Source organism: Xiphias gladius, chromosome 17 (assembly GCF_016859285.1).
Source record: "Xiphias gladius isolate SHS-SW01 ecotype Sanya breed wild chromosome 17, ASM1685928v1, whole genome shotgun sequence".
Classification (NCBI taxonomy): Eukaryota; Metazoa; Chordata; class Actinopteri; order Istiophoriformes; family Xiphiidae; genus Xiphias; species Xiphias gladius.
Genome location: NC_053416.1, coordinates 5,620,041 through 5,645,410, shown reverse-complemented (window position 1 = coordinate 5,645,410; position 25,370 = coordinate 5,620,041). Strand labels below are relative to the sequence as shown.

Sequence of the window (25,370 nt, the reverse complement as noted above, 5' to 3'; positions counted from 1 at the left end):
GACATACACAGAGAGAGAATCCACACACAAACTGCTGTTGAGACGCAGCAAAGAGCCTTTTCCCTTATTTGTGACTGTTTATTTACATCAATAAAAAAATGAGGTGAACCGTGAGACTGTAATGGTCAAAACAAACTTGTTGAAGGGGTGAAAATAGGGAGACAACTTTGCTTTTCTAACCACTTACGGGGCAAAAAAAAATTAAAATGTTTGAGTTAGGATGGCGCCATAAGAAAGACCATGATGCCAGGGTTTATCATCTGTAGGACTGCTACTAGGTATTATTTGCATTGTCAGTTAATCTGCCTGGTACTTTTTTAAGTTTGTCAGTCCTATATTGATATCAAATAAAATAATGAAAATTAGCATAGTTCTCTAAATTGAGAAGGGACTAGGTAACAGTTGGCATTTGCGCTTGAAAGGTTTACTTAAATTATTAATCGAATGTCAAAATAGATGCAGATTAATTTTTGACCAATGGATTATTTGACTCTTCGTTTCAGCTCTCATCATCTAGTGTTGTTAGAGGACGTCTCAGACTTTCCTCATCCCAAGCTGTACTTTGTCAGACTCAAGTGCACTTTGCCGTTAACTTTGTGTTAGCATGTTAGCGTACCTAGGGTTGGCAGTTAGCGTGCTTTGCCACTCTGTATCGCTGTTTGTTAATACACACAGGTGATCGGGTCTTTGCAAATGACGCACTGTTGTTGGGGCCCCGGGTTTTTTTTTTGGTTTTTTTTTCGCAAAAAGACAGCCCTTCATATCAACTGGGTCTGTCACACAGGGTGAACTTCCTGATACTGTATGTGTCCAGTTTGTTTGGAAAAGGGGAGAAGTGGATGATGTGTATCGGCATTGATAGCCATCATGACTGAACTAAGAAAAAGAGGTCAAGTGCTGGCCACGTTACTCGTTTGACATGTGATGTTGATCACTGGTTAACGCCAATACAACATCAACTAAAAGGATCTCGTATAGTACCAGGTGCAACCTTAGCCTACTTTAAAAAACAACACTTGACTTCAGAAGGGATTATAATGCTCAACATCACCGGCACACTCTTAGCTTAAGAGGCTCATGGCCACATTTACTATGTGCCTTTTCTAAATGCCTTTCTGAGCGTGTGGCCTCCAATCCATATTTTATTCATACAGTGAGCCTTAAACAAGCACTTTAAATTGATATAAATCTTTATTACTTCACAGTAAAATAACTGTTAACTCGTACAAATATACATGATCTGTACGTAACGTTTTGCCCTCCCCATACATAAAATGGGACGGACAGATGGACATTAGGTACACCGGACAATATGGTGCAGTCCAATTTAACACCACCACATCTAGCCATAAAAATTACTACAGAGTTGAGTCAACACCTCTTACTTTTCTCAAAGTTAATATTTATCATAGGGCAATTAAGTTACATGACATTGTAGTGCTGTAAGATATATGAGGACAGCAGGAAGGAAAGACCTTTTAATAGATTTAACTAGAGCTGCAGCGATTATTTGGGTAGTTTTGATAACCGAATAATCTGAGTAATTTCTAGATTTAAAAATCCAAAAACCTTTGCTCGTTCCAGTTTCTCAGATGTGAAAATGTTATGCTTTTCGTTTGTCATACATGATAGTGAACTAAATATCTTTGGGTTTTGGACTGTTGGTCAGACAAAACAAGACATTTGAAGATGGACGAAAATGAAGGAGATGAAGAAAATAACCAGCATATGAACTGATAATGAAAATAGCTGCCCTAGATTTAACAGAATTGATCATTTTCTTCATATTGTCGGTTTTTTGCCTTATGATGACCACTTACTGGAGACAATACTTTACTCACCTACTGGGCTTCAACTAGTTATTCGTTAGTCTATTGAATTTTGATTCATTGTTTAGTCTGTAAAATGACAGGAAATTGTGAGAAATACAGATCGCAGTTTCCCAGAGCCTATATAAAGAAATAAAGCAAAATTTAGAAAGTTGTCACATTTGGGAAGCGGGAGCCAGTTGGTATTTAAACAGTGAATTGATAAGCAAATTATTAAGATCACTTTCTGTTGATTGTCCAATTACCTCCATCAAGGAGTTTATATTTTCACCCATGTCTGTTGTTTGGTTTGTTTGTTTGTTGATTTATTAATTTGTCAGGATTACGCAAAAAGTACTGAACCGATTTGCACCAAACGTGGTGGAGGGATGGGGCATTGGACAAGGAAGAACGCATTACATTTTGGTGCGACTCTGGTTAAAGGGGCATATCCAGGAATTATTTTATCGCTTTCCTTAACATTGCGAGGCAGGGCCTTATTCGCCTTGGCAGAGGTACAGTATGTCCTTTACTGAGTGCCAGTCTAGTTGATTAACTGTTTATTAGCTCCTACCAAACTGGTTAAGGAACAATGGATCCATTTGAAGGGTTGTGATAGGGAGAGAGAGTTCTTTCTTACCATGAAATGCACTTTACCCTGTTTGCCTTTTTTTCCTCCGCTGTCACTTTTTCTTTCACTCTGCTGCAGCGCCGGTGGAACTACAGATTACGTAGCCCAATTTACTGGAGGACCCAAAAACCACCACTCCTGACTGTCAGACACTGTGTGTGACAGAACATGAAAGAGCAAGCGGTCCGTGTTTAACGAAACAGTCGGTAGGAAGACTTGGTTGTAGTGAAAGGGAAGCTGAGGTTGTTCACTGGCCTGACACAGCAGGATAGAAAAGTCAACATTGCCGAACAAGGCAGCAAGGCATTCTTCCCTTTTTCCCCTCTGCACGCTCCTCACCCCGTCAACCTCAACCTTTCACCAGCAGAGAGAGAGGGGGTTATTGGCGGACACACAATGAATGGGCTGTGTAAAATCTGGGTCTTGTGACAGAGTATGCGACCATACAGCCCTAGCAGGCAGTGAAGCGTGGGGGTAAAATGTGTGTGTGTGTGTGTGTCTGTGTGTGTCTGTGTGTGTCTGTGTGTGTGTGTGTGTGTGTGTGTGTGTGTGTGTCTGTGTGTGTGTATTTATGTATGTGTGTGTGTTTGGGGCAGGGTTAGAGTTTGTAGGGGAAGGAGAGAGAGAGGCCAGTTAGCATTTTCCAGCTTAGGCCTGAGGTTTTCTAGTCGCTGGTCATGTGGCCTTTGTTGCCTTGCCGATGCTGGTGTCATGGCTGCATTCCCATGGATATTGGTGTGAGGTGACCCCAGGTTAAAGGAAGAAACAACACAAATACACGCTTTGTTTCTCAAGATTGCCATTTGCAGCACACTATAATTAGTTACAAAGAGAAAGAAAGCAGTCTTTATTGGCCTTGTAAAACTAGTCATTATTTATAGCAGGACTTAAAGTCTAAAGCTTTGCTTGCCCTAGAGGGATTCACTGGTCCTTTTGATTTCTAGTAACTGAGACTTGACCCAGGACCTGAATCAGACTGGGTCCAAATGATATTCACTTTACTCAGACCTCTGTAGCATCTAGTTGTATTTGCTAGGTTCTTTGTAACATTATGTCTTAATACCTGAGTGGATACTTGGGGACTCCCCAATCACAGCCTCAATCACATAGTGCGTTATCATCAAACAGTGAAAATTTTATTTCGGGGGCAGAAAAAAGATTGTAAACTGTTCAGTGCAGGAAAAAAATGTCTTTTTGACTTAAGTATCATGCTGTGGCTGCCAGTTTTGGTGTTCTCTAGCTCTATATGGGTCTGTTTGGGTCGACTGCAATTTGGATCAGGTGTAATTATCCATGGGTCTATTTGGAATTGAGTCCTCGGGTCGCTTTCTGATCCGGTCTCTGTTTTTGAAAGTTAATTTATGCACGTCATATTCGTCTGTTTTGGAATAGGTCTAAAATTTTGGATCCACGGCGACCTCTAGCTTGCACTTCACCCCACAATGAACAAGACGAGGTGAAAACCTAGTATGTGGCTGGACCGCCCTGTTTGTTTCTCTCCCACACTCTGTGCTCACATATACAGCATTTTAATATAGCCAAATTCCCAATAAAGCTGTTCTCATTTACATGTTTTTGTGTTTCTGTTGCCAGACAATAGAACTAGTATGAAATAGTGACTGAAACGCAGCCTATTAAGACCACATGTTAACTAGCAGTCACTTCCAAGCCATTTCCAAGCTGCTGCTCTCCTAAAAAACCTGATTTTATAACCACGACGTCGTCTGACAAAATCACCACACACAAAAGTTAAAGACAACAGCTGTGCTGTGATTTTTCGCTATATTTACTTGTAAAATTATCACTCAGAGAGAAAGTTAGAGGCTCATTCACATCTGTTGTCAGCTGCTGTGCATTCAGTTGCATGAGACACACAGCGAGGTGTGTCCACAGAGGGAGAGCATGATCTAATGCTTGCGAGGCAATACTTGGCGACTCTCCTCTACGGAAAGTAGCTAAGGTTCGTCCAAAAAGTCACTACATTTGTCGCTAGGTGTTTCTGTGAAGGAAAGTTGCTGAAAGGGTGTGAAAAGTCTGTAAATATAGCGACAACGGCGGTAAGTTGACAACACTGCCTGTAAACATCCCGCTGATGATGTAATAGAAAACTGTTTGCGCCAGTTCTTTTTGAAACGGCAAGGACCAACGGTGTAACTTCAGCACTAAGTCACGCAGCATTCAGCTTACCAATGGTGTAACTTTATCACTCAGTCAGTCATTCAGTCAGTCATGGAAATTTGTGTTTGTAGGGCTGACCTTGCTGTTGCTGTCCAGCCAAAAATTATTGGATTGACAAACAGCATACTGACAGTGTTGCTTTATTCAGATCCTTACGGTAGTGAAACAAGAAATGTAAACTTTGTAGTTATGTTGGTTGCAGAAGAATGTTACGTAAATTTTATGGTTTTATCCATTTGCGGGCATGAATGTGCTGAGTGAATTTAATTTAAATCTATTACGTTATAAGATATCGTGTGGAGTTTGAGCAACTAAAGGAAAGTTTGTGGAGACCGAAAAATAGAAAGGATTCCTCCTCTAGGGAGCACAAAGCGTCCCATAAATTTAGCCAATATGACCTTGGAGGAAAGAGGTCATGAAAAGCATTAGGTTTAAATCTCTGGGGACAATCCAAAGCAATTCAGTCATTTGTTTTTTAAATAGTGTTGGTCAAAGGCATATCCCAACCTAATGATGACCGTAGCTGAGAAGTCAGGGGTCCCCAAATTTATTAGGAATCATCCTCTGAGGACCACGAATGTCTAACCCAAGTTTCATAGTTTTGGGGATATCATCAAGCTGGATGAACAGACCAGCTGACTGACATCACCTTACTAGCCAGGCAGAATATTAGTAAATAAATACTTTACATGATTATATTTCTGACATTTGGCCTTTTGACTCAATCTAGACGTTCCGTCCCCATGATTCCTTCCATGTTCGATGTGGAAGAGTGTAGTTCCAAGAGTACAGTGCTAAATAATAAAACATAGGTTATTTATACAGATAGAATTCATTTATAGTGGTAAAATAAATTATTAATCCTCAAACCAAATTTGTGCAGTACTGTCCTAGTACGGTGCTAATCCCACACCAGACCTGCAAATCCAAGAAAATGTGTAAATTGGAAATTAGTTTTCTTTCTTGAGTAATTATCCCACCAGATGCAATTTCACAAGGTAACCTGTGTTTGCCTCCAGTCATTGCTGTAGGTGGTGATGTAAATCAGAAAAATTGAAACATTTAGTTTTAAATCATACCAACAGTGGTGTGTTTAAGGGGCAACTGTGTATTATGGCTGCAGTGAGTGCTGGGGGAATATATTACATGTTTTCTGATTTCAAAGCAGCTTACTGTCATTGCTGCCAAGTTGTAGAGCAGCCAAGGAGAGAGCTTGTCTGAGAAAAAGCAGCCATTCATAGTTTCAACCAATTGGTGACATAATCCAGTATCCTGTTTATAATGGAGAAAAAAAAAAAAAAACCTCTGTTGAACTGTTAAATCAGCATCTGTCTGTAGAGTGAACATTCATCAAGTTTTAATACCGCCACTGACCATCACAGCCAGTAAGGTTTTTTTCAACATTCAAATTGTAGTGCTTAATGTAAAGTTACTTTTGACCAGATCTCATAAGTTCATAGCTTTTGAGTATACTCTTAAAAACGATATGAGGCCTGTGAATGTCATCTATGCCTTATGTCACCTTACACAGTGACACCTCAAATAGAGACGTACCAAGTTCTCCTATGTCACAGATCTGTTTATAGACGAGGAAAGTTGAGGTCAAGCACTGCTAATCCCATGATAGTACACTGAACTGGTAGATCTGACTGCTTGATTAGCTCACCTGAAGGGACACTTTTTAAAACTTGACCTAGATTCATCATGTTGTACCCTTCTCATAGAGCTGCCAATCAATAGGCCTACATTTCAAATATAATTTCTTGGGTTAGACCAGTGGGCCAGTCTGCCTTTCATCTAATATCAGATATCAGATATCAGTTAGTTAGTAGGTGTTGTTGTATCCCAGAGTTACCCTACCACCAAATGTCACCCCGTTTTAAATGTTGTTAACCCTAAAGAAAGTTTGATCAATCTGGGTTTAATTGGGAGGTTTCAGCATCCCATGACACAATAATCTCCAATAAGAGTCATAATCATAATTTATAGTTTATGGCATTATTAATGCTCAATTATATACCCAACATTGCTAGACAGAAAACTAAGGAAATATCCAGCATTCTGTACCTGGAGGTCGATCATATTTGTGTCAGGAAGATCAGATGGGGTTCACTATAAAAGCAATGGGAACAAGTGGAGTCTTGCGTAACACTGGTGTTAAACATTGTGCTTGAAAGGGTAGGCCTGTGTAGACCTACAGTATGTTACAGAACAAACAACAGAACGACTAAAGGTGGTGGACTGACAGGCATTGTTATCCCTCAAGCCACACTGCTAGCATGGTTAAAAACATACAACATAAATACTCTAATTTTGTATCGCACTGTAGCCGTCCAGAGTGTGATTAACGGATGTTCACGAAAGTACCGGCCCAGTCCCTTTACACGACCTTTTCCTCTCTCTCAATCTTTTTATGTGTGTGTCTCTTTTTCAGACTGGTGTCCTCCATCCATGCCGTCATGGCAACCACAGCTGGAGTCATCATTGTGTCGTCGTGCCGGGGCAACGTCATTAATGACAGGTAAGACTGCTTGTCATCAGTCCCCCTTCGTGAAACTGTGGTCAGTAGTGGTAACTGATATCCCACTCAATCATTTAACTCTCTTAGCTTCATCAGTGCCCAGGAGGGCCATGATAAAAATTTGTCAGGTTTATGGTGGGATGCATAAGATAGATCAAAGGCTTGCGCCCCATTTTGACAAATGGATTCAGACGCTGGAGCCATGACAGGATGTAATTCGTTGCCATGGTGAGGTTGAGAAAGGTTGAACTTAATGCATGCTGTATATCCTCTGATGCCTCGCAGATACAGCCAGGTGACACGGTTGTTGTTTTCATTATTGTTTTCTACTCCACTACACTATGTAAAAGTACTTTAAAAAAAAAAAAGCTGGTTCTCTATTCTTTAGCATTCACAAGCTCCTGGGACTTTAATTTAAAATTAATGCATGGAAGCACATCACCCTGAAAAAGAACTACTTTTCCTGTGCACCAAAATAGTGTGAAAATAACCCAATCTATGTGTGAAAATGATGTGCTCAGCCCTAAGCCTGTGAACAGGCGAGTGTGTGAATGGTTAGCTTTGTGCTGCATCTTCTCACCTTGCTTCATTGCAGTTAAGCGCGTCATTCACAAAACATGATACATTTCTTTTAACAAGTTATCTGCTGGCTTTTTTCTCTTAGAGAACCACTTGGAGATGGCGAAGTACACATGTTTCCGCCCACCCACATTACATAAGTTTATTACTGTATATGCCACTGCACTTTCTGGTGGGAAATGGAATAAAAAAAGATTAAAAAAAAAAAAGATGATACATGCACTGGTTTCCTTCTGTATTTGCAACAGTGTTTCTAGCCATTTTGTCTCTACAGTATAATGGCTGCATTAAGGAGGGGAAACAAGGGTTATTTGTGTACTTACACTAGGATGTTCCAGGGTTTAGGCTGCCCCCAATATCCTGGAAGAAAAACCAGTTTCACCATCCTGCTGTATTTGTACTGGAAGGTTTGCCGGTACAGTTGTTTCCTAGGAAGTAAGCTTTAAAATGTAATGCCATCAAGGTGGCAAGTGTGGGTGTCTTCAGATATGTGTATGCTGCTTTATGTCCAAGATATGTCGGACGTTTAACCCAGACTGCAGTGATTTCCACTGAGAAGGTGCAACACAGTGGTTCCTGTTGTGTCATATGCAGTTCACATTTTCCTTTATTTCCACTTTTTTTTTTCCCCTGTATGTTTTTGAGGGCAGCCCACCCACTTCCCTGATTCAATTAGCTTCTTTGATCCAAGCCCTGCTGGCCCTCCAGATCAGCCACCTGGCAGCAAGTTAATGTTAGCATAGCATTAGCCTCCCTATGCAGTTTAGGAAAGTGTGACGCTAAGCTAATGCTAGCGTGTTAATCCCACTGAGTCAGCAGCCAGACCTGGGCAGGCCCAGTTTCAGGCTGCTAATCTCCGCTGCCGCTCCCCTTCACCCACAGGGCTTAAATCCTCCACAACACTGCTCAGTTCTGCTGTCCTGTGACGTGCACACGGCCTGGAGCTTATCAGACACATGCTCCAGAGTCCGACCATGAATACTCTAATACTCCATCACAATCTGTCACTTCTTTTAGCTTTCATTGCCTCAGATGCAGTAACTCTCCAAAGGTTTTTGCAGTAGAAAAACCTCTAATACTGAGGAAACAGTAGTGGAGTTTTATATAGCTGAAAGTGTAGGCTCCATCCTGACACTTTAGCATGCAATGTGTCGAAGGTGTTGAAGGTTGATTACGATGTCTGTGTTTTCATCACTGAACAGCTGAAGTGACCATTACCCGGTGTCACAAAAAGTTGGTATAACTTGCCTTTTTTGCCTAGTTTTGGCCGTTATTCCAATCAGTTATATGAACATTGTAACCACCAAGGTAATTAGTGAGATCTGGGAATGCAGCAACATCAAAACAAAGAAATGAGATGGGGCAAGACACAAGAGCAGACAGATTTTAAAAAACAGCACAGTTTACAGACTGACTCCCTGATACAAAGCTGACCCACCGTACCTTCTGTAGATGCGAATGCTCAGTTTTCCTGTGCAATAATGGATTTCATTTTGGATGAATCAGAGCCCAACTGTTTTTTTTTTTTTTTTTGTTTTCATTTTCATTTTAAGCTGTTACCGATATCGGTATTTGAGAGTTAAGTAAAATGTGATAGGCCATATATCGGCTCATAGTCATGTTTTAACATAAACATTGTTTAAAGGAGTTCTTACATTAATTTTTTTTAAAAGTGTGACCAAGATATGTACTGAGCAGGATGTTAGCATGTCTATACTGCAATTTCTTTTTCTTACCAGACAATAAATAGGCTGATACTGATATATCAATGAAAACCTGGGCAATCAGGTTTGGTTTTACCTCCAAACAAAGTGGTTTTCATAATCTGGCTAAACTGTTGTCTTACTCACAATCTGTCTGATCGTTTCACCGCTCATAATTCTTGCCCCATTTACTTTGATTTAGTGATGTCACTGTGTACCTAGTTCTCAGAAATTACTTCGGTGAGTACAATGTCATTGTAACCAATGGACACGATGTCCAAAGCTACAAATAAACCAAGGCTAAAGTTTAATAAAGCAGAAGTATCCATAAATTTTGCATAAATATCTCTGCCATACGCACACAGTAATGCTCTACAGTACTGCTTGATAGCAAGAAACAGACAAACAAAACTACACATGCTGTATCCTATACAATAAAATGCAATACACTAATGCAAAACTATCTAGCAAAAATGAACCGGTAGTTTGTATATCACTCCTGCGTTGCTCAATGGCTCCTTGGGACTTAAATGTACCATGATCTTATCCCAAAACAGTAGTCTGATCAGTTGGAAGGTGCTCCAAAGAACACAGAGGAAGTGTAGGATGTGGATTGTTATGTGTAATTTGTACAGGAAGGAGTGTATCTCTTTGTATACTTCCAAAAACAGTCCATCTGTATTTTCCATTGCCCTCAATACAGCAAGTACATACACTACAGAACTGAGTCATGTACCCTTTATTCCTCCCTGAGCTGTTTGTTGTACCTTACTGATCTTAATCTCCATCCACTGACCTTAAGAATCCAGTGAGAGGTGAGAGGTCAGTAGCACAGCTCTGCCCTGCAGCTTCACTCCATTCTGTCCACATAATTAACCATCACGGTAATCGGTGCTCATTAGTGTGCTGCGGCCATCCAAGCTGTTTATTATACTGTACTTACATAAGCTTGCCTTTGCCTTATGGGCTTGCATGCTTGTGTGAGAGAGAGAAGACATATAGGTTAAACGAGTGTCTGTATGTGTTTACTTCTGCTGAAACTAAAGGTCATTCGGTTTACCATCTACCGGATAGCCTACTTGTAAAAAGTAATTGTAAATGTAATGGTAATGTTTAAACCTTAACCGTACCTCATCATTTGATGTGAGATGGTATATTTAGTCTGCTTAGAAGGATCTTAACTATGCTCGTGACATGTAGTGGCAAGGATATTGGGAAACAGCATTGATGAAAAGGCATTTTAGTAAAATGTTTTGATAATAAACAAACTTGTTAATTTGCATTTATTTCTGAAGATGCTCTAATTTCTGTACTTAAAACTCAGGGCTGCAAATAATTTCAACCAGGACTACATGTATGTTAATCCTCGAGACGCTGCACATCTGTCAACAAAAAGCTTTATCAAAATCTAAGTTCTTAAGAAATGTTTTACTTCATACTCTGGAATCAGACCTTGGTGTCAAAATCGTGTAGAGATGTAAAGACTCTCCCTTTGGAGAAAAAGGGATTAATGTTCCCTCCTTTTCTTGGGGATCTAACGTGCTTGATGCCCATGTAACTTAGGCAGAACTCCAGACGTCTTGGTACTCTGAAAAACTCTGCAACCAGGCGACATTTGTCCAAGGAGTGAATACAGCTTCTCTGTTCACGTAACTCACAAATCTTTTGGGTACATTTGATATGTTTGAGATATTTTTGATGAATCCAGCGTTGTTTTGTCCCTGAACTCCCACTTTGGTATTGATGTACTGTTGCTTGAGTTTTCATTGTACATTTGTATGTTTTGCCACCCAGGGTGAGTAGGATGGTTGGATTGTTGGATTGGGTTGCAGTGTATGTTGGTGGGTCAGTCAGTTGGTCAGTTCACCATTTTGGTCCAGACTGAAATATCTCAACAACTATTTGATGGATTTTCATGAAATTATGTACAGACATTCATAGTCCCTGATCCCATGATCCCCTGACGTTTCCTTTTGCGCCACCACGAGGGTGGCATTTGTGATATTTAGTGAAATGTCTTAGCAACTTTGGGATTTATTGAATGAAATCTGGTACAGATATTCATGTTCCCTTCGGATGAATTTGTAATAACTTTGGTTTGACTGTTTCTCTAATGCCTTCATCAGGTCAGATTTGAAATTTGTCCAACACTTTGGAATTTATGACCAAATTTACGCAAAACTAATGACATCCCTAATAGCCACTGCTGCCCTCTGTCTAGTGCTAATTATCAAATGTTAGCATGATAGCAAGCTTAACTGAGGTGGTTCAAAGTAAATATTTTACCAGTGAAACATCAGCACGTTAACATGGCCAGTGCAAGCATGTTAGCATACTGGCATTCCTCACAGAGGCACTAGCACGGCTGTAGACCCTTAGTCTTCTTTCATGGCTAGTGGAATATATATTTACATCATCATCTCTGGTTTTGCTATATCGATGTTATGTTCGTGTAATCAGCATTTGTTTTGCATTAGGATTATCTTTTTAAGCATTTTCACCTGATGAAGATCCAACTGGGTCCAGACCATTCTAAATAAATGTGTAGTTCAGAGCCATCTTGCATGCTTTACCCATATATCCTGCTTACCTTGCATAAAATACATAAATGTACAGATGTAGAGTATTTACATATATTTTGTTTTTTCTTCTCCAGGCACTGGCTGGCCACCTACTTTGTCATCTGGTACGGTGTGCCCTACATGACATACGACATCTTCGCCATGTACCTCAGTCACTACTATCGCTTCCGCGTCAAAGGGCACGAGGACTACAAGCAGCATTCATTGAGGACCGCGAACTCCTTCGTCCGCAGAGAGTTCCTGCTGGTGCTGCATCACATCGCCCTGCTCACCATCCTGCTGCCTGTCACACTGGTGAGTGACAATGAAGATGAGAACTAAATAAATGTAGGCAGTACTGGTAATGATGGATCACTAGCTTGCTGAATCAGCTGGTGGCAGGAATCCCTCTCATGCAGTACTGGAGCTAAAATGATTAGCATCACATATCACAATCTTCGTCAACAATTTGGGATTTCTGGCTGTTTACCACAACTGTCATGGATCTCAGGGGGTTGTTCAAGTGTTTGACAGTGTCACCAGTTTACCATTTTTGTGAATATAATTTATTTAAGGGGTTATTTTATCTGTTATGGGTTTACCTATCAAGTCATTTTCATGTCTCTGCAAGTCAGGTTTCAGCCTATATTGAAATAGGTTTAGATATCTGGAGGTTGCCTGGAATGTAGGGAAATGCACTATATCTAAATTATATGACTGTTATGCTTTGGAAAATGGTTTGCAGTAATGTCAAATATACATAAAATGAAGTGCATTACTATATTAATCCACCGGTCCCCAAAACATCTGTCATCTCACTGCAGTGTTATGTATACAATAATTTAGGATTGCTATACACAACCAAATGATCTCAACAAGACTGAGTACACATGGTTTGAAGATGCTATTGGGTTATAGATGTTACTAATTAGAGGTGTCCAGTACATGTACAAACAAATCTTTAACACAAAATATTCAATAATCAAACTGAACTGACTATACTGAATCATCATTGACTTTGTACCACAAGGACGGTGCTTGGTCATATAAGAGTTGGATGACACTGATGAGCTATTGCACATTTTTCGACTGAATCCTAGCACTCGAAAACTGAACTCTTGGTCAAACTCAAAGTGATCATTTTTAAGCAATAAAAATGACTACTTCGCTGATTTACTGTGTGGTCCATGGGAGGAAATGATACAGTCCAACACTGGCAGTTCAGAGGACTAACAAGTGTTCAGGCCTCGAAGGAGTAAATAGCAGGAAAGGAAAGAGAATGGTAAGCTAGTAATTTTGATTTCTGTCTTTGAACAAATAGCAACAAATTATTCTTTGTTTTCTTTTACATCCTTGTATTGTAAGTGTTGTAAAGGGACTTGTGCAAAAAGAATGTACAGGAAGAGAGAATGAAAGGTGCAGGTTCTTTTCTGCGGAGATACAAGTGTTAGTGGAATGTCAAGAAGCTCTCAATGTACATGGAAGCATTAAAGCTCAGAAAAAATGATTTGAAAGGATGAATAAGCAGTTAGTTGTTAAGTGAGGGCAAAGGAGGAAGCACGTAACAAAAGAAGACAGAGGTACTGTGGACTATGAAAACTTTTAGTGCAGGAATGACTGGCAAATTGGAGGCCTACTGAACTCTTAAACCAGATTTCACTGTCACACATTTCAAACAGCAAAGGGAATTCCTGTAAAAGCATGTGAGGAAGTTTGTACAAGGGCTCCATGGTCTGATTAATTACTTTCTTTGATGTCCTGTACAGAAATTTACTCGGAACCTTCGGTTTTCTCTAGAATATATATGAGTATTTTTATCATCATCAGGTTATTCATGAGCTTGTTTCAGACCGCCTTCAACCCGTTCATTATAGTATTTATATCCTGTGAAGTTTACAGAAACATGTAAAATAGCCACTCTTCTTTGCAAGTAGTATCCCAGGTTAGCAGGCCAGGTGCAGTGGAAACCCGGCCCTTTGTTTGTAGTGGCAGTCAGCGGCAATATGAGATAACATTACCCTGCATTATTCAGCTCCAGCTGCAGTCATCCTGTCTTTTCTCTAAGCTCACCACCCCTCCCTCTGTTTCTCCTCCTGTTCCCTCACTCATCAGCTTCATGCCACTCTGACTTGCCTGGGTAATGCATGAGCTGGTCCAGACTTATCCAGCAAACTGGTAAAGGACAGTGATGTGCAGGGGGAGGTAAAGACTGAACCTTTAGGAGTAGATGATGTCGATTATTTGATTACTGTTAACAGTTGGCTTTGTTCACTGTAGTTCCTTGGGCATGTCATTGTGGGAAAACAGCTGTAATTAATAACATTAATTGATATCCAAATTCCATTTAGATATGCCAATTTAATGGTCCGGGTATTGTGCATGCTCATCCACTTACCGGACTCACTGGGATACCTAAAGTGAGCCATTGGTAACAATATAACTTCCACTTGTACTTTTCCTGTTATTAAAAGTCACATTTTCTGCTGTAAAGAAGGCCTATTGTGTCAGCATAAAAAGGTAGGTTAATGATAATCATACAGTAAGTTGGCAAATGAGTCTGAGGATTAAGCTATTGATAAACTAGTTAGTTAACCTGTCTACCCAACCCTAAATTATGGTCACAAGAAGGGATCCACCGATTGAATCCGTCAGATCGGGTATTACATCAGGATCCCTTTTGGTGGCCGCCTTGTGCAAGGTATTGTGGGCAAGTACAGCCAGTGGGATGACTCAAGGGCAGACCTAGAACACCTGAGGGATGACATGTCGCATCTGAACTGGGAATACTTCAGGATACACCAAGGGGAGCTGGGGGAGAAGTGGGATGTGGCTGGCGAGAAGCATGTCTGGACTATTGTAATTAGTCTGCTCTCACCACCTGCTCATTATATTCTAGCTCTATATACAGGTTTTTATTGATGGTGCAAGGTGTTGCATCAACATCTACCCAAGATTGCTGGGTGTTTACAGATGGACAGTGTGTAGTGATACATGACATTGGTGTGAAGTTTAATTTCAACCTTTTAGCTGGTGGCCAACCATGATTCTTTTCTGTTAAATTAATCTAATTTGTACACGTGCTACTTTTTGTTGTAGAAAATTCAAATAAATACTTCAACAGATGATAGACATCAGACACAAGCAACCACAAATACACCTATCGTTCTCAGTGGCTGCAGGAAAACTGAGGTTTGCATGAGAATAGTGTGTTGTGGCTCACAACTCAGGTCAATTTTTTACTCTTTATATCAGATATATATATCAGATATGTCTCACATTGCAGTTATGGGATTCAGGTTGAAAACTGCGGAGGCAGACAGAGGCAAGAGTTTTTTAGTATTGTATGTTGATGATTGATATCTGTTTGAGATGAAAATATGGGCAGGGTAAAGTTTAAATTATGTCTTGTACAGCATCTCAAACAGATATACACATACATTACTATAAAGGTAACACACACACACACACACACACACACACACACACACACACACACACACACACACACACTCACACAAACTGTGGCAGGTGGGAGTGGGGTGAAGTAGCCAGGTAGTTTGTTAGGCGTGGTGTAAGGTTCCCCTCTGTGGTCTCAGTCATTCTGTCGTGGGCAGATGGGAAGGCCACGTCTGGAGCCGGTCATGCTTTATTCATCATCCGCACAGAGCAAGCTAGGCTACCAGACAGTGCTTGCCTTTTGTCTGAGTCTCTTTATCCATCTAGGCTGACTCACCTATTCTAGGATGGCCTCTCTAACCAGACAGCCCTGTGCCACAAGTCAATATTTGAAAGCTTCATTCATTACTTATGTACAGGACATCACTCTCTCCTCTGCCCTAGCCAGCCTCTCCCTGCCTTTTTTTGCCATCTTGAAGTTGGGATACAGCAAGATATCTGCCTCTGTGGTTGTGTCCCTGTACAAAAAACATAGAGATTATCTTAAAAATATCAGCTAAAGCATTTTACTCAACAGTCTCTGGGTGCCAGTCTTAAATTTAATCCATCTAAATCTAATTTACGATTGAAACATGTTAAGTGCATCACTGCATGTGGACAGGTGGTTGCTGTCCACAACCGCTAAAGTAGAGTACAGTACATATTGGCACTTTCATCCTTGCTAGAGGGATTACCAAACGTCGGTTGAATCTTGAGGGTATTCATTTAAAAATGCATACTTACAAAGAGTCTCTAGCATGGAGCTCTGTTTTAATGTTAGACAAGGATGGTCTGAGCCGAACAGCAAGGATTGGTGTTGATGCAGCAAGATCGCCGTCGTGGATCTTGATACTCCCAACTCTGTATGTCTGGACCACATAATCGTAACAGACCCGAACAAAGGCTCTCCCTAATGCAGCATTCTTTTCCCCCAAATTGTGAGGACAAAACTGAGGTATTCTTCGTAGCCTTCAATATCCGAATCACGTGTTTGTTTTGTTCAGAGAGTCCTCCTCAACTCATAAAGTTGGTATATATCACATGACCACATCAGGTCTACCAGGTCACTGTATTTTTGTCGTTATCATCATAAATATATCACTTGAATTGGACCAGTAACAAAGCCACTGCAGACTGTAAAGGGCGTTATTCCAGCATAAACACTACCGTTTGTTCTTGTTAGCAGACTGGATAAAAAAGAAAAAAAAATCTGCAAAGTTCCTTTTGGATTAAATTTTGGATAAAGCACTCTATCTAATCTATATCCATCCATCCATCCATCCATCCATTGTGAGTAACCAGGACTTAGAAATAAATGTAACATTGATGAATATATTAATCTTTAACCTAGCATACTATTTGTTAGTTGTCCATCATGTGTTCAAGTGAAACATTAGACCTCAAACCACAAACTGTGTTGTCGTTTAAATTTCCCAAGCTTATCACTGGTGTTTACACTGACAGTTTGAGGGAAACCTCCTGGTGATAAATTTGCTCAGAACAGCCCAAAAAGCACCTTTAGTTTTGGTCTCTTTGAGACTAGATCATGTCATTTTGGGAGGAGGAGCAGTTTCAGCCTGGCTTTCACAGCTGTACACTGCTGGCGGGAGAAGTCAAACAATTTTTGTGCCCATCCACCACCCTTGGCTTACACGACCCATGTTTTTTCTGTGCTGCTTTTTTTTTTTTTTTTTTACCAAACCTGTACATCGATCAGAAGTTGTTTTTGCAGTTTTGATTAAAGAAACCCACACTAACACAGAATGCAAGAGCAAAAAAAAAAACATAAAATAAAACATTTATAGGACACTATAGAAGATACTACACAGAGCTATTGAAGGAAAGCTTTAATTCAGGTTATGCTTTTTTTTTTTTTTTTTTTTTAATAAAACTATCTCAAATTGGCTACACAAAGGACTAACAGCCATGTGAAGCATATAGCAGCCTGATGTCTGGGTTTCAGTGGAGAGTTTGAGTAAGACATGGTGGACGAAGGACCGTTTCACAGGTTTTTTTTCCCCCTGAAGTGTTTGATGTATGGAATAAAATATTTAGTATTTTGCTCAAATTTAAAGATAAAAATGTATATAATGAGTTGGCTTAATCAGAATTAACGTTTAGAAGCACGTGTTTAAAACCTGATGTTTTTCCATGTCTTTCGAAGCCTCATTTACTGTTCCAGGTCCAGACTGTTCCAGAAGTTGTCCTTGAATGTCAGCTGTGTTTGTTTCCATGCTTATGTTTGTTTGCTCACCCTGTGTGCGCTCTGTTTGTCTGTTCTTCAGTTCTTCAGAAAGGACCAGGGGGACTTCTTCATTGGCTGCTTGTTCCTAACAGAGCTCAGCACTCCCTTTGTCTCACTGGGGAAGATACTCATCCAGGTGAGACAGCAAATACGCGTGTGCCTTCACCAGACTCAAACTGCAAAGTCATGCATCGGTCTCTAATTCAGTGCCTCTTTATTTAAAATATTCCAAGCTAAAGGTTTTGAGAATGTGTAGAGTAAACAATATGAGATTATAATGACAGTAGAAATACCATGAAACCTTGTCGGATGGGTCAGGTACCACAAAAACAAGTTGTGTAATAATTTACTAAACGAGCAGTGATTTTCCTATCATAGCCTAGCGACCATAACCAGGCACAGCGGACCTGTTGAGCTTTGAATGTTTCCGCATGACGAAGCAGTGTGCATGGGGCTGTAATAAGAGTGATACTTAAAGAGCTGTATAAAGACTTTAGAAGAAATCGTCTTTCCATAGCCAAAAATCAAAATCAAAAACGCAAGAGCCAAAGCGTAAGGAATAGATTTCACTGTGTGTACTGGTCTGCCCTAATGTAAGCTGGAAACTTAAGCATGTTTGGCTTACTAGCTTGCTACCTACAGTAGTCACCGAACTTTACCACCAAGCCCAATGAGCATACGCTATCATTAGCTACATTGGTTTGTGGGATAAAGGGTTCCACTAAAAAATACCCTTTTCATGGCTAGCACATTTACTGAATGGTATTTCCCCACCGTGCAAAGGCCTAGTAGGCTAGCTCTATTCTGCTGCATTTGGGGAAATTTACATCACACAGCAACCCCAGCCAAACTTGTTATCCTTGATAGCATTAGATTCTCCAAACACATTGGTTAGTCCTCATTCTAAAAGACTTTGCAAAGGGATACACTGTAATGTTTAATGTTCAGAAATATGTCCTGTTAGCTACAGCCTCGGTCTTTCAGCACAATACCATCCATGTAGCCATCACACTCAAGGCCATTTTCAACCAAATCATGGAGTTAACATTGGCTCGATTAGCTAGCTAGCTACAGCTATTTAAATTTGTTGCAGTTGTCATTTCAGTCGACAAAAATAACAGTCGCAGGCCAGAAATGAGAAGCTGCTTTTGTCTACTTCTTTCTGAAACAAAGGAATTACTAAGAATTTTGAGCGTTAAATCTGCCACGTGCCATTCACGTGTCCCTGGTTCCTGTGCTCCATGCTAACTCTTACTCCTATGCGACATCCGTTGCAAGAAAGCGTCAGACTGAACCCGTGCTGTGACAGCACAGTGTTTTTGAATCACAAGGTGTCCACAGTTTAGTACAGTTGGGGAACGCTTAAAAGTGTTCACTTGCTCTCCGTGCATGCTGGCAGCGCTGTTATTCAAGCAATGCAGAAAAACGTGTACCGGAGTGGGCCTACTGTATATGTTGTTGCCATGAAAATGGAAACTTTCACCGGAAAAAAACAAACACCTCTAATAATGTGCTATAAGTAGAATAACCTGCGCAAAATATACCGCGGTCAAAAACACATCAAATAGGGTATATATGCAAAATGGCTCTGTGATTACATGAGTGCCATATGCAAAGCAAGTGCTTCCCTTGATTAATTAATCTACCACTCTACTACTTCTACTAAAAATTTTTCAATTAAATGGGTTGAACCACTTATGGGGATAATTAATACCGTTCATGGTATAAATAAAGGCCTCAGTTTTGAATGTATGTATAACTTAAGCCATCTTCGATCAGGGTTATAACTCTTGCCCCCGGCACCAAAAAAAATCATTCATCCTTGTTGTTTTACAGTTTGTGCTCAGGTGATAAAAGCGGTGCCTTTCATGATCAAAAACCTGAGTATCGCCCTTTCATTTGAGAGCTTGCTTGTCACTGTACCATCAATAATTAAGGTGCATGGCTCACCCCAGGAGAAAAAAAAAAGAAATAAAAAAAAAAAAAGAAACAAGAGCAAACATTAGTCAGTAGCATTCAGCTAAGAAGCAGTGTTCCCTCTCCCTGGCTCTTAACCCATCCACTAGATTTAATGCCTTCATTACAGTGGGCATTACATCTTACACTTAAGACAAGCTCATATGTGTTGTATAGTCAAAGGCAATGTGTCTTAAAAAAGCAGTAATCTAAGAATAGAAGAGCCTTACCGTGTATCCCAGTGAAATCAGCAGACCGTGGGCTTCAAGGTCTTTGCTGACATCTGGTGTCGGCAGAGGAAAAAAGAGCAAAGCAAAGCCTCATTCCTCTCCTCTGTCTTTAAAAACACTGCCCTCCTCTGGACTCGATCAGCACTAACAGAAACTCTGTCCGACATTTTCACTGCCCCCAACAGCAGTTTTGATTCCTATTGATTTCTGTTGTGTAGAAAGGGGTCCTCCCAGTCTTTCGCGTCAGAGATAAGAAGATGGTCTGTTGTAATGAATGGCGAAGAGGTACAAACAACATTCAAACCCCAGAAATTTCACAATTTACTTTTCATTACAATTTTACAATTCATTAAAAAAAAAATAAAAGAAAACAATAGGAAAATATTAAAATGTGATTTTTAAATGATATCACGAGGCTGTACCTTGAATCAGGTTTAGCTGACTAACATATACTTAACTTTTATCATGTTAGCAGGTTTTAGCATGTTAGCATGCAAATGTTAGCATGTAGGGTTTAGTGTGTACAGTAAACAAAAAAGCCCAGTCACCCCAGGAAGTGACACAGTGAAACGAATCTGTCGAGACTCCTTTGGTCATTGGTCAAAGGTGTATATTTGCATGTCAGAGTTGGCTAAAGTTGTCTTGTCAGGTATATGAAGAGTTAGAGTTAGGTGGATATTTTGACCTGTTGGTGGTGGCAGATGAAAAGTCGGGTGATCCTCCGGGGAACATCAGTGTCTGTACCAGGTTTCCATGGGCCGATATTATTTCACCACGGACCAAGTGACCAACAGCCTGTCCAACTGACAGTAGCATCCCAAGAGGCAGGCAATTAGCACTCTTGTAAGAGACTCCTGGTGGGATGTCAGCAGGGAGAGCTAAGGTGTGGAATACCCGGAGTCCAACCCTAATCTCTGACTTGCAGTTTTTTAACAAGCACATTTTAAATAACAACTGTTACAAACTGAATCACTACTTGGGAGCTCTTGAAGCTATCCCAAGGACCCTTGGCAGTCTCTTCTTTGGAAACCACTGGTGTGGATTTTATGATAAATGAAAGCTACTTTTATAGATAAAAATCACAGTGAAACTGCAGTTAGGGCATCTTTTTCTGCTGTAATGTGATCTATTTTGTATAATTATAAAATGGATTTGAAATCAAATCCATCAGATTTTATGGGGGGTAGTTTAGTAAATATGGAGTGATCTGGAGCTGTAGTGGAATTTCGGCCTCCACCCACACCTCCTCACCCCTGTTTTAGAGGGAGGATGATAGAGGAATTAATATATTAGAGCACCGCCACGCTCTTCTTGTAAAAGAGTTTTTGCTGACTAAGATCCAAACACACACAACTCTGACCCGTGAAAAAACCAAAAACGGTTTTATAGGATGGGCAGCATTAGCTAGATTGGATACATTTATGTATACGCATCAGGCCAGGATTAGAAATAGAAAAAATTTTAATTCCCCGAAAGCGAAAAGAGAGGAATATTTGGATTTTTTTGGGGGGGATTTTTTTTTTTTTTTTTTATACATATATGTAACAAAAACCAAGCGATGACGGAACATTTAACACTAGGAAACAGGATTAGAACTTGGAAAATTGTATTTCATTGTGTCATCTATTGCTACTTTAAAAAGTTTTCTTCATCCATCCTCTCTCCGTCCCTCCCTCTTATTTTTTTTTCTCCTCTACCAGCTCGGCCTCCAAGACTGCTGGCTACACAAGGCCAATGGCGGTATGGTACTGTTCACCTTCTTTATGTGCCGCATCGCCCTCTTCCCCTACATGTACTGGACGTACGGCCGCCACTACAGCATCCCGCTCTACAGCGTGCCCTTCTACCTGCCGCTGTCCGCCAACCTGGGTAACTCATGCATCCTGGCACCGCAGGTGTACTGGTTCGTCCTGCTTTGCCGAAAGGGCTACCGTCTGTACAAGCGTAGCCGTAGGCCCGACTCGTCTCCTGCGGCCGATGTCACTGACAATTCTAAGGATGATTGATGTCCAGTTCACGATTGCTCGCTCAAGCCGCGCACTCAGCTACTAACACAACTACTTCTGCAAAGGCACTAGTGACTTAACACATTTCAAACCCTACCATTGTACTGTAGTTCACCAGGACTGCCTGCTCTGTCCCACAACTCCTGGGCATTTTCCGCACACTTTAATTCCTCTGTTACAAATCTGCTGCCTATGTGGACCTCTCCACCGATCTAATTCTACTACTGAAGTTTGATGATTTTGGTGTTTTTGGATTTGACTCTAGCCTGGATCTTGCTACCCTGCATCTGTCTACATTTTCAACACTGAAGAAAGGTCATGCTTGCTTCACTGAGAATAAAACGTGGAGTAAAAGCACCAGAAACCGAAGAGGAGATTCTAGACATTATCTTATCTCTTAATCCTACTGTGTTTACAGCCTCTGCTGATTTGGAAGGTCTGTTACAGTGTGTGTGTAAGTGTGTGGCTGTTACAACAGGTTGTATTTATTTTTATGGTTTTTCTGTAATGTGTCTCATAGTTGCATTTCTTCTCCCATCCATTCACTAATCGGACTGACAAGAAGGATTAGGAATATTGCTGGGTGCAAATTCAGGCAGTTTTAGCAGGAAAAAAAATGTGAGTAGTACATGTCAACTCATCCACATTTGAGAGCTAAAAACAGCTACATTTGTTAATACCCGTTAATGTGATGTAATGTTAAGTGCTGACTTTTCCGCCCTGTTCATTTTGTTTGTAGTTACCCATACAGCATGCCACCGTGGCATCAGTGTGCAAAGCTGCAGCAACAATCCCACATTCCTCACTGTAACATCCAGCACAGATTTATGGTCCTGGTTCCTTTATGTCCAGTAGCCATCCCCTTCCCTTCAGCAGGGGAGCTAGCTCTGTATGTGTAGTGTATCCCTATGAATTAATGCTGCGCCCGTGTCCATTCAAGGTTTAACTTTTTTCAGGAATTCAGTTTTGGCAGTGTCCTCCGGTGTCGCAGCTGGAGAATGGTGGCACCAACAAGAGATTGTCTTTGGTGAGGGACCCATTCCTCATTTTCATAAAATTAAGTCGTTTTTCAAGAAGTTCTTGGCGTAAAACACATCCATGCTGGCCACTGAGCTGTCTCCCTCAAGACCTCAAAGGAAACAACTTGAGAGAAATACAGACCAGGCACCACATAACTCGTCGATAGGATAAGATATGGCCCTCTGTTACCAAATATCGTGTATTTATACCAACCTACAACCGAGTACAAGGATTGGTGAAGTTCAGCTTTTGAATCTCTGCTGCGTTATACTGTATCGTGTGTGTATATGAGGGTTTTTACCCAGTTCTGCTGAGCAGAAGAGTCTTGATACTGAGAGATTCTTTTTTTGAATCCGCAGTCTTTGTCTAGATGACACGGGAGCATTGCAGCTGCCATAGGAACGCTGCTATGCTGACAGCCAGAGTCAACGTAGGGCAGCCTGGGACGGTCACTTCCAGTCAAATGTCACGGCTATTGAAGATTTGTTTTCTCCCATGAAAAGTCAGTCAGATCTGCCTGTCGGACCACGGCGGGGGCGGATGGGGACATGGCAATGTCAAATGTGGGATGAGGTCGGGGGCCAAGGCCAGAGCAATAAGGCGAGCAGTGGCCCGAGGGCAATTTGATTTAACACATGGGGGACTGAAATTTCTGAGCGGTTAGCCACAAAAAAAATCGAGGTTATCAGGAGTGATTGTTTCTGAAACTGATCTGGAACAAGGCGACATCGATTAACTGTCCAGAGATTTATATGCACTCGTGTATCAGGTGTTGCATTTAGCACTTCACACAGGGCTGTATATACTCAACGTTTTTTAGATATTTCCATCATGATTTAATGCCATCACAAAAAATACTTTTAGAACTTAAACCTATATCTAGATATCGTAACTAGACCCGAGAGGATCATTTTTTATCATGCAAAGCTATTTTTTTGTTGGATTCACAGTTGCATAAAGACATTCATCATAAAGGAATTCACTTTTGATCTTTTCATCTTGAGAATATTATTTCTTCAAATTATGTAATAAATAGAAGATATTATTTTCAAAAGAATTCTGCAGGGTTTGTTTCTTACACAATCAAGACCCTAGGAGTTAATTTAACTCCTTGGATAATATTCTCGGTCATTCAAGCTTTATACTGAACCAACTGAGTAAGAATGCCTTAATGGCCATGTTTTTTATGTCCAGCCAATGCCATCTATGCAAACGAGGCTGCAATGCATCTATACAACACTAATGTCAAGCCATATCAAATTGATTCACGCCTCAGTATGTTACTGTATGTTCTTTTTAAATTTTTTTTGACCCTCCCTTTATTTTCACTATAGATTTATACCGGGACTCCACACCACAAATGTTGCATTGCATGGAACAATTTTTTTTTTTTTTGCCTGTCTTTCAAATTTACCTCACCTGTGCTTTTATTAATTCAAGTTCATGTCATACTGAAAAATGAGAAGTATATATTGATGATGATTATCAGTTTTTGTAGTTTACGCCGACACCTTTACAACTTCAGCTCAGTTGACAAATCGGAAGTAGTTTTGCTGTTTGGATGCTGACTTTGGTAGGGCTGTCACTTTTTCAAAAAATTAAGATTGGGCGCAGCTAACATTTAAAATCGTTTTGAATCCGTTTTAGCGCAACCCTCCAAGACCAGTCCTACACGTCACCCTAGAACTGACGTGGCGTTAAAACGACCCAATGTAACTTTTGCTGAACAGCGGCCAGTCTGAGTTTAAAAAACAAAACAATTGTGGGCTCACTGTGAATGCTAAAACAGTGTCACAGTAGTAGTAGTAGTAGAGAGAGGTCATAAAGTTAGCAGCTAACAGGTGACGCCATAAACTACTGGTCATACCAGACCAAGTAAGGCTGTAGAAGCAAATACTGAGACCGTGTTGAATTGAGCGAGGATGCGGTTTTTATTGCTTATGAATTCAGCTCTTCATTTGTATGAGGAAGCTTGTGTTGTTTCTTCTTTCCTAAGTTACTTAGTTTTGCTTCAACCAGGACAAAAACTGCTGATGAGGTCAAAGTGACAGTTTTAGGAGCACCCCTGATGATGGCCTGTTGACCTTACTTTTTATTCTGTGAATTTCAGATTCTGACAGATCATTACAGATTAAATATTTACCGCTTTTTTTTTTTTTTTGCCTGTCTTTCAAATTTACCTCACCTGTGCTTTTATTAATTCAAGTTCATGTCATACTGAAAAATGAGAAGTATATATTGATGATGATTATCAGTTTTTGTAGTTTACGCCGACACCTTTACAACTTCAGCTCAGTTGACAAATCGGAAGTAGTTTTGCTGTTTGGATGCTGACTTTGGTAGGGCTGTCACTTTTTCAAAAAATTAGGATTGGGCGCAGCTAACATTTAAAATCGTTTTGAATCAGTTTTAGCGCAACCCTCCAAGACCAGTCCTACACGTCACCCTAGAACTGACGTGGCGTTAAAACGACCCAATGTAACTTTTGCTGAACAGC

General features: G+C 40.5%; 1 protein-coding gene across 2 annotated transcripts in view; it reads left to right on the top strand.

The window, feature by feature from the left end:
* LOC120803132 (TLC domain-containing protein 3A-like) overlaps nt 1-25,010 on the top strand; it is a 28,116-nt gene extending 3,106 nt beyond the window's left edge. The window contains exons 1-5 of one of the 2 annotated variants that reach the window (XM_040151485.1): nt 2,603-2,645; nt 7,052-7,138; nt 12,077-12,296; nt 17,702-17,797; nt 21,548-25,010. In XM_040151485.1, coding sequence (XP_040007419.1) covers nt 7,077-7,138; nt 12,077-12,296; nt 17,702-17,797; nt 21,548-21,853 — 684 coding nt within the window. In that variant the 5' untranslated portion in view covers nt 2,603-2,645; nt 7,052-7,076 and the 3' untranslated portion in view covers nt 21,854-25,010. Of the gene's footprint in view, nt 1-2,602; nt 2,646-7,051; nt 7,139-12,076; nt 12,297-17,701; nt 17,798-21,547 lie in introns of those variants that run through there. The other variant, XM_040151484.1, reaches the window with a different exon arrangement.
* The last annotated feature ends 360 nt before the right edge of the window (nt 25,011-25,370 follow it).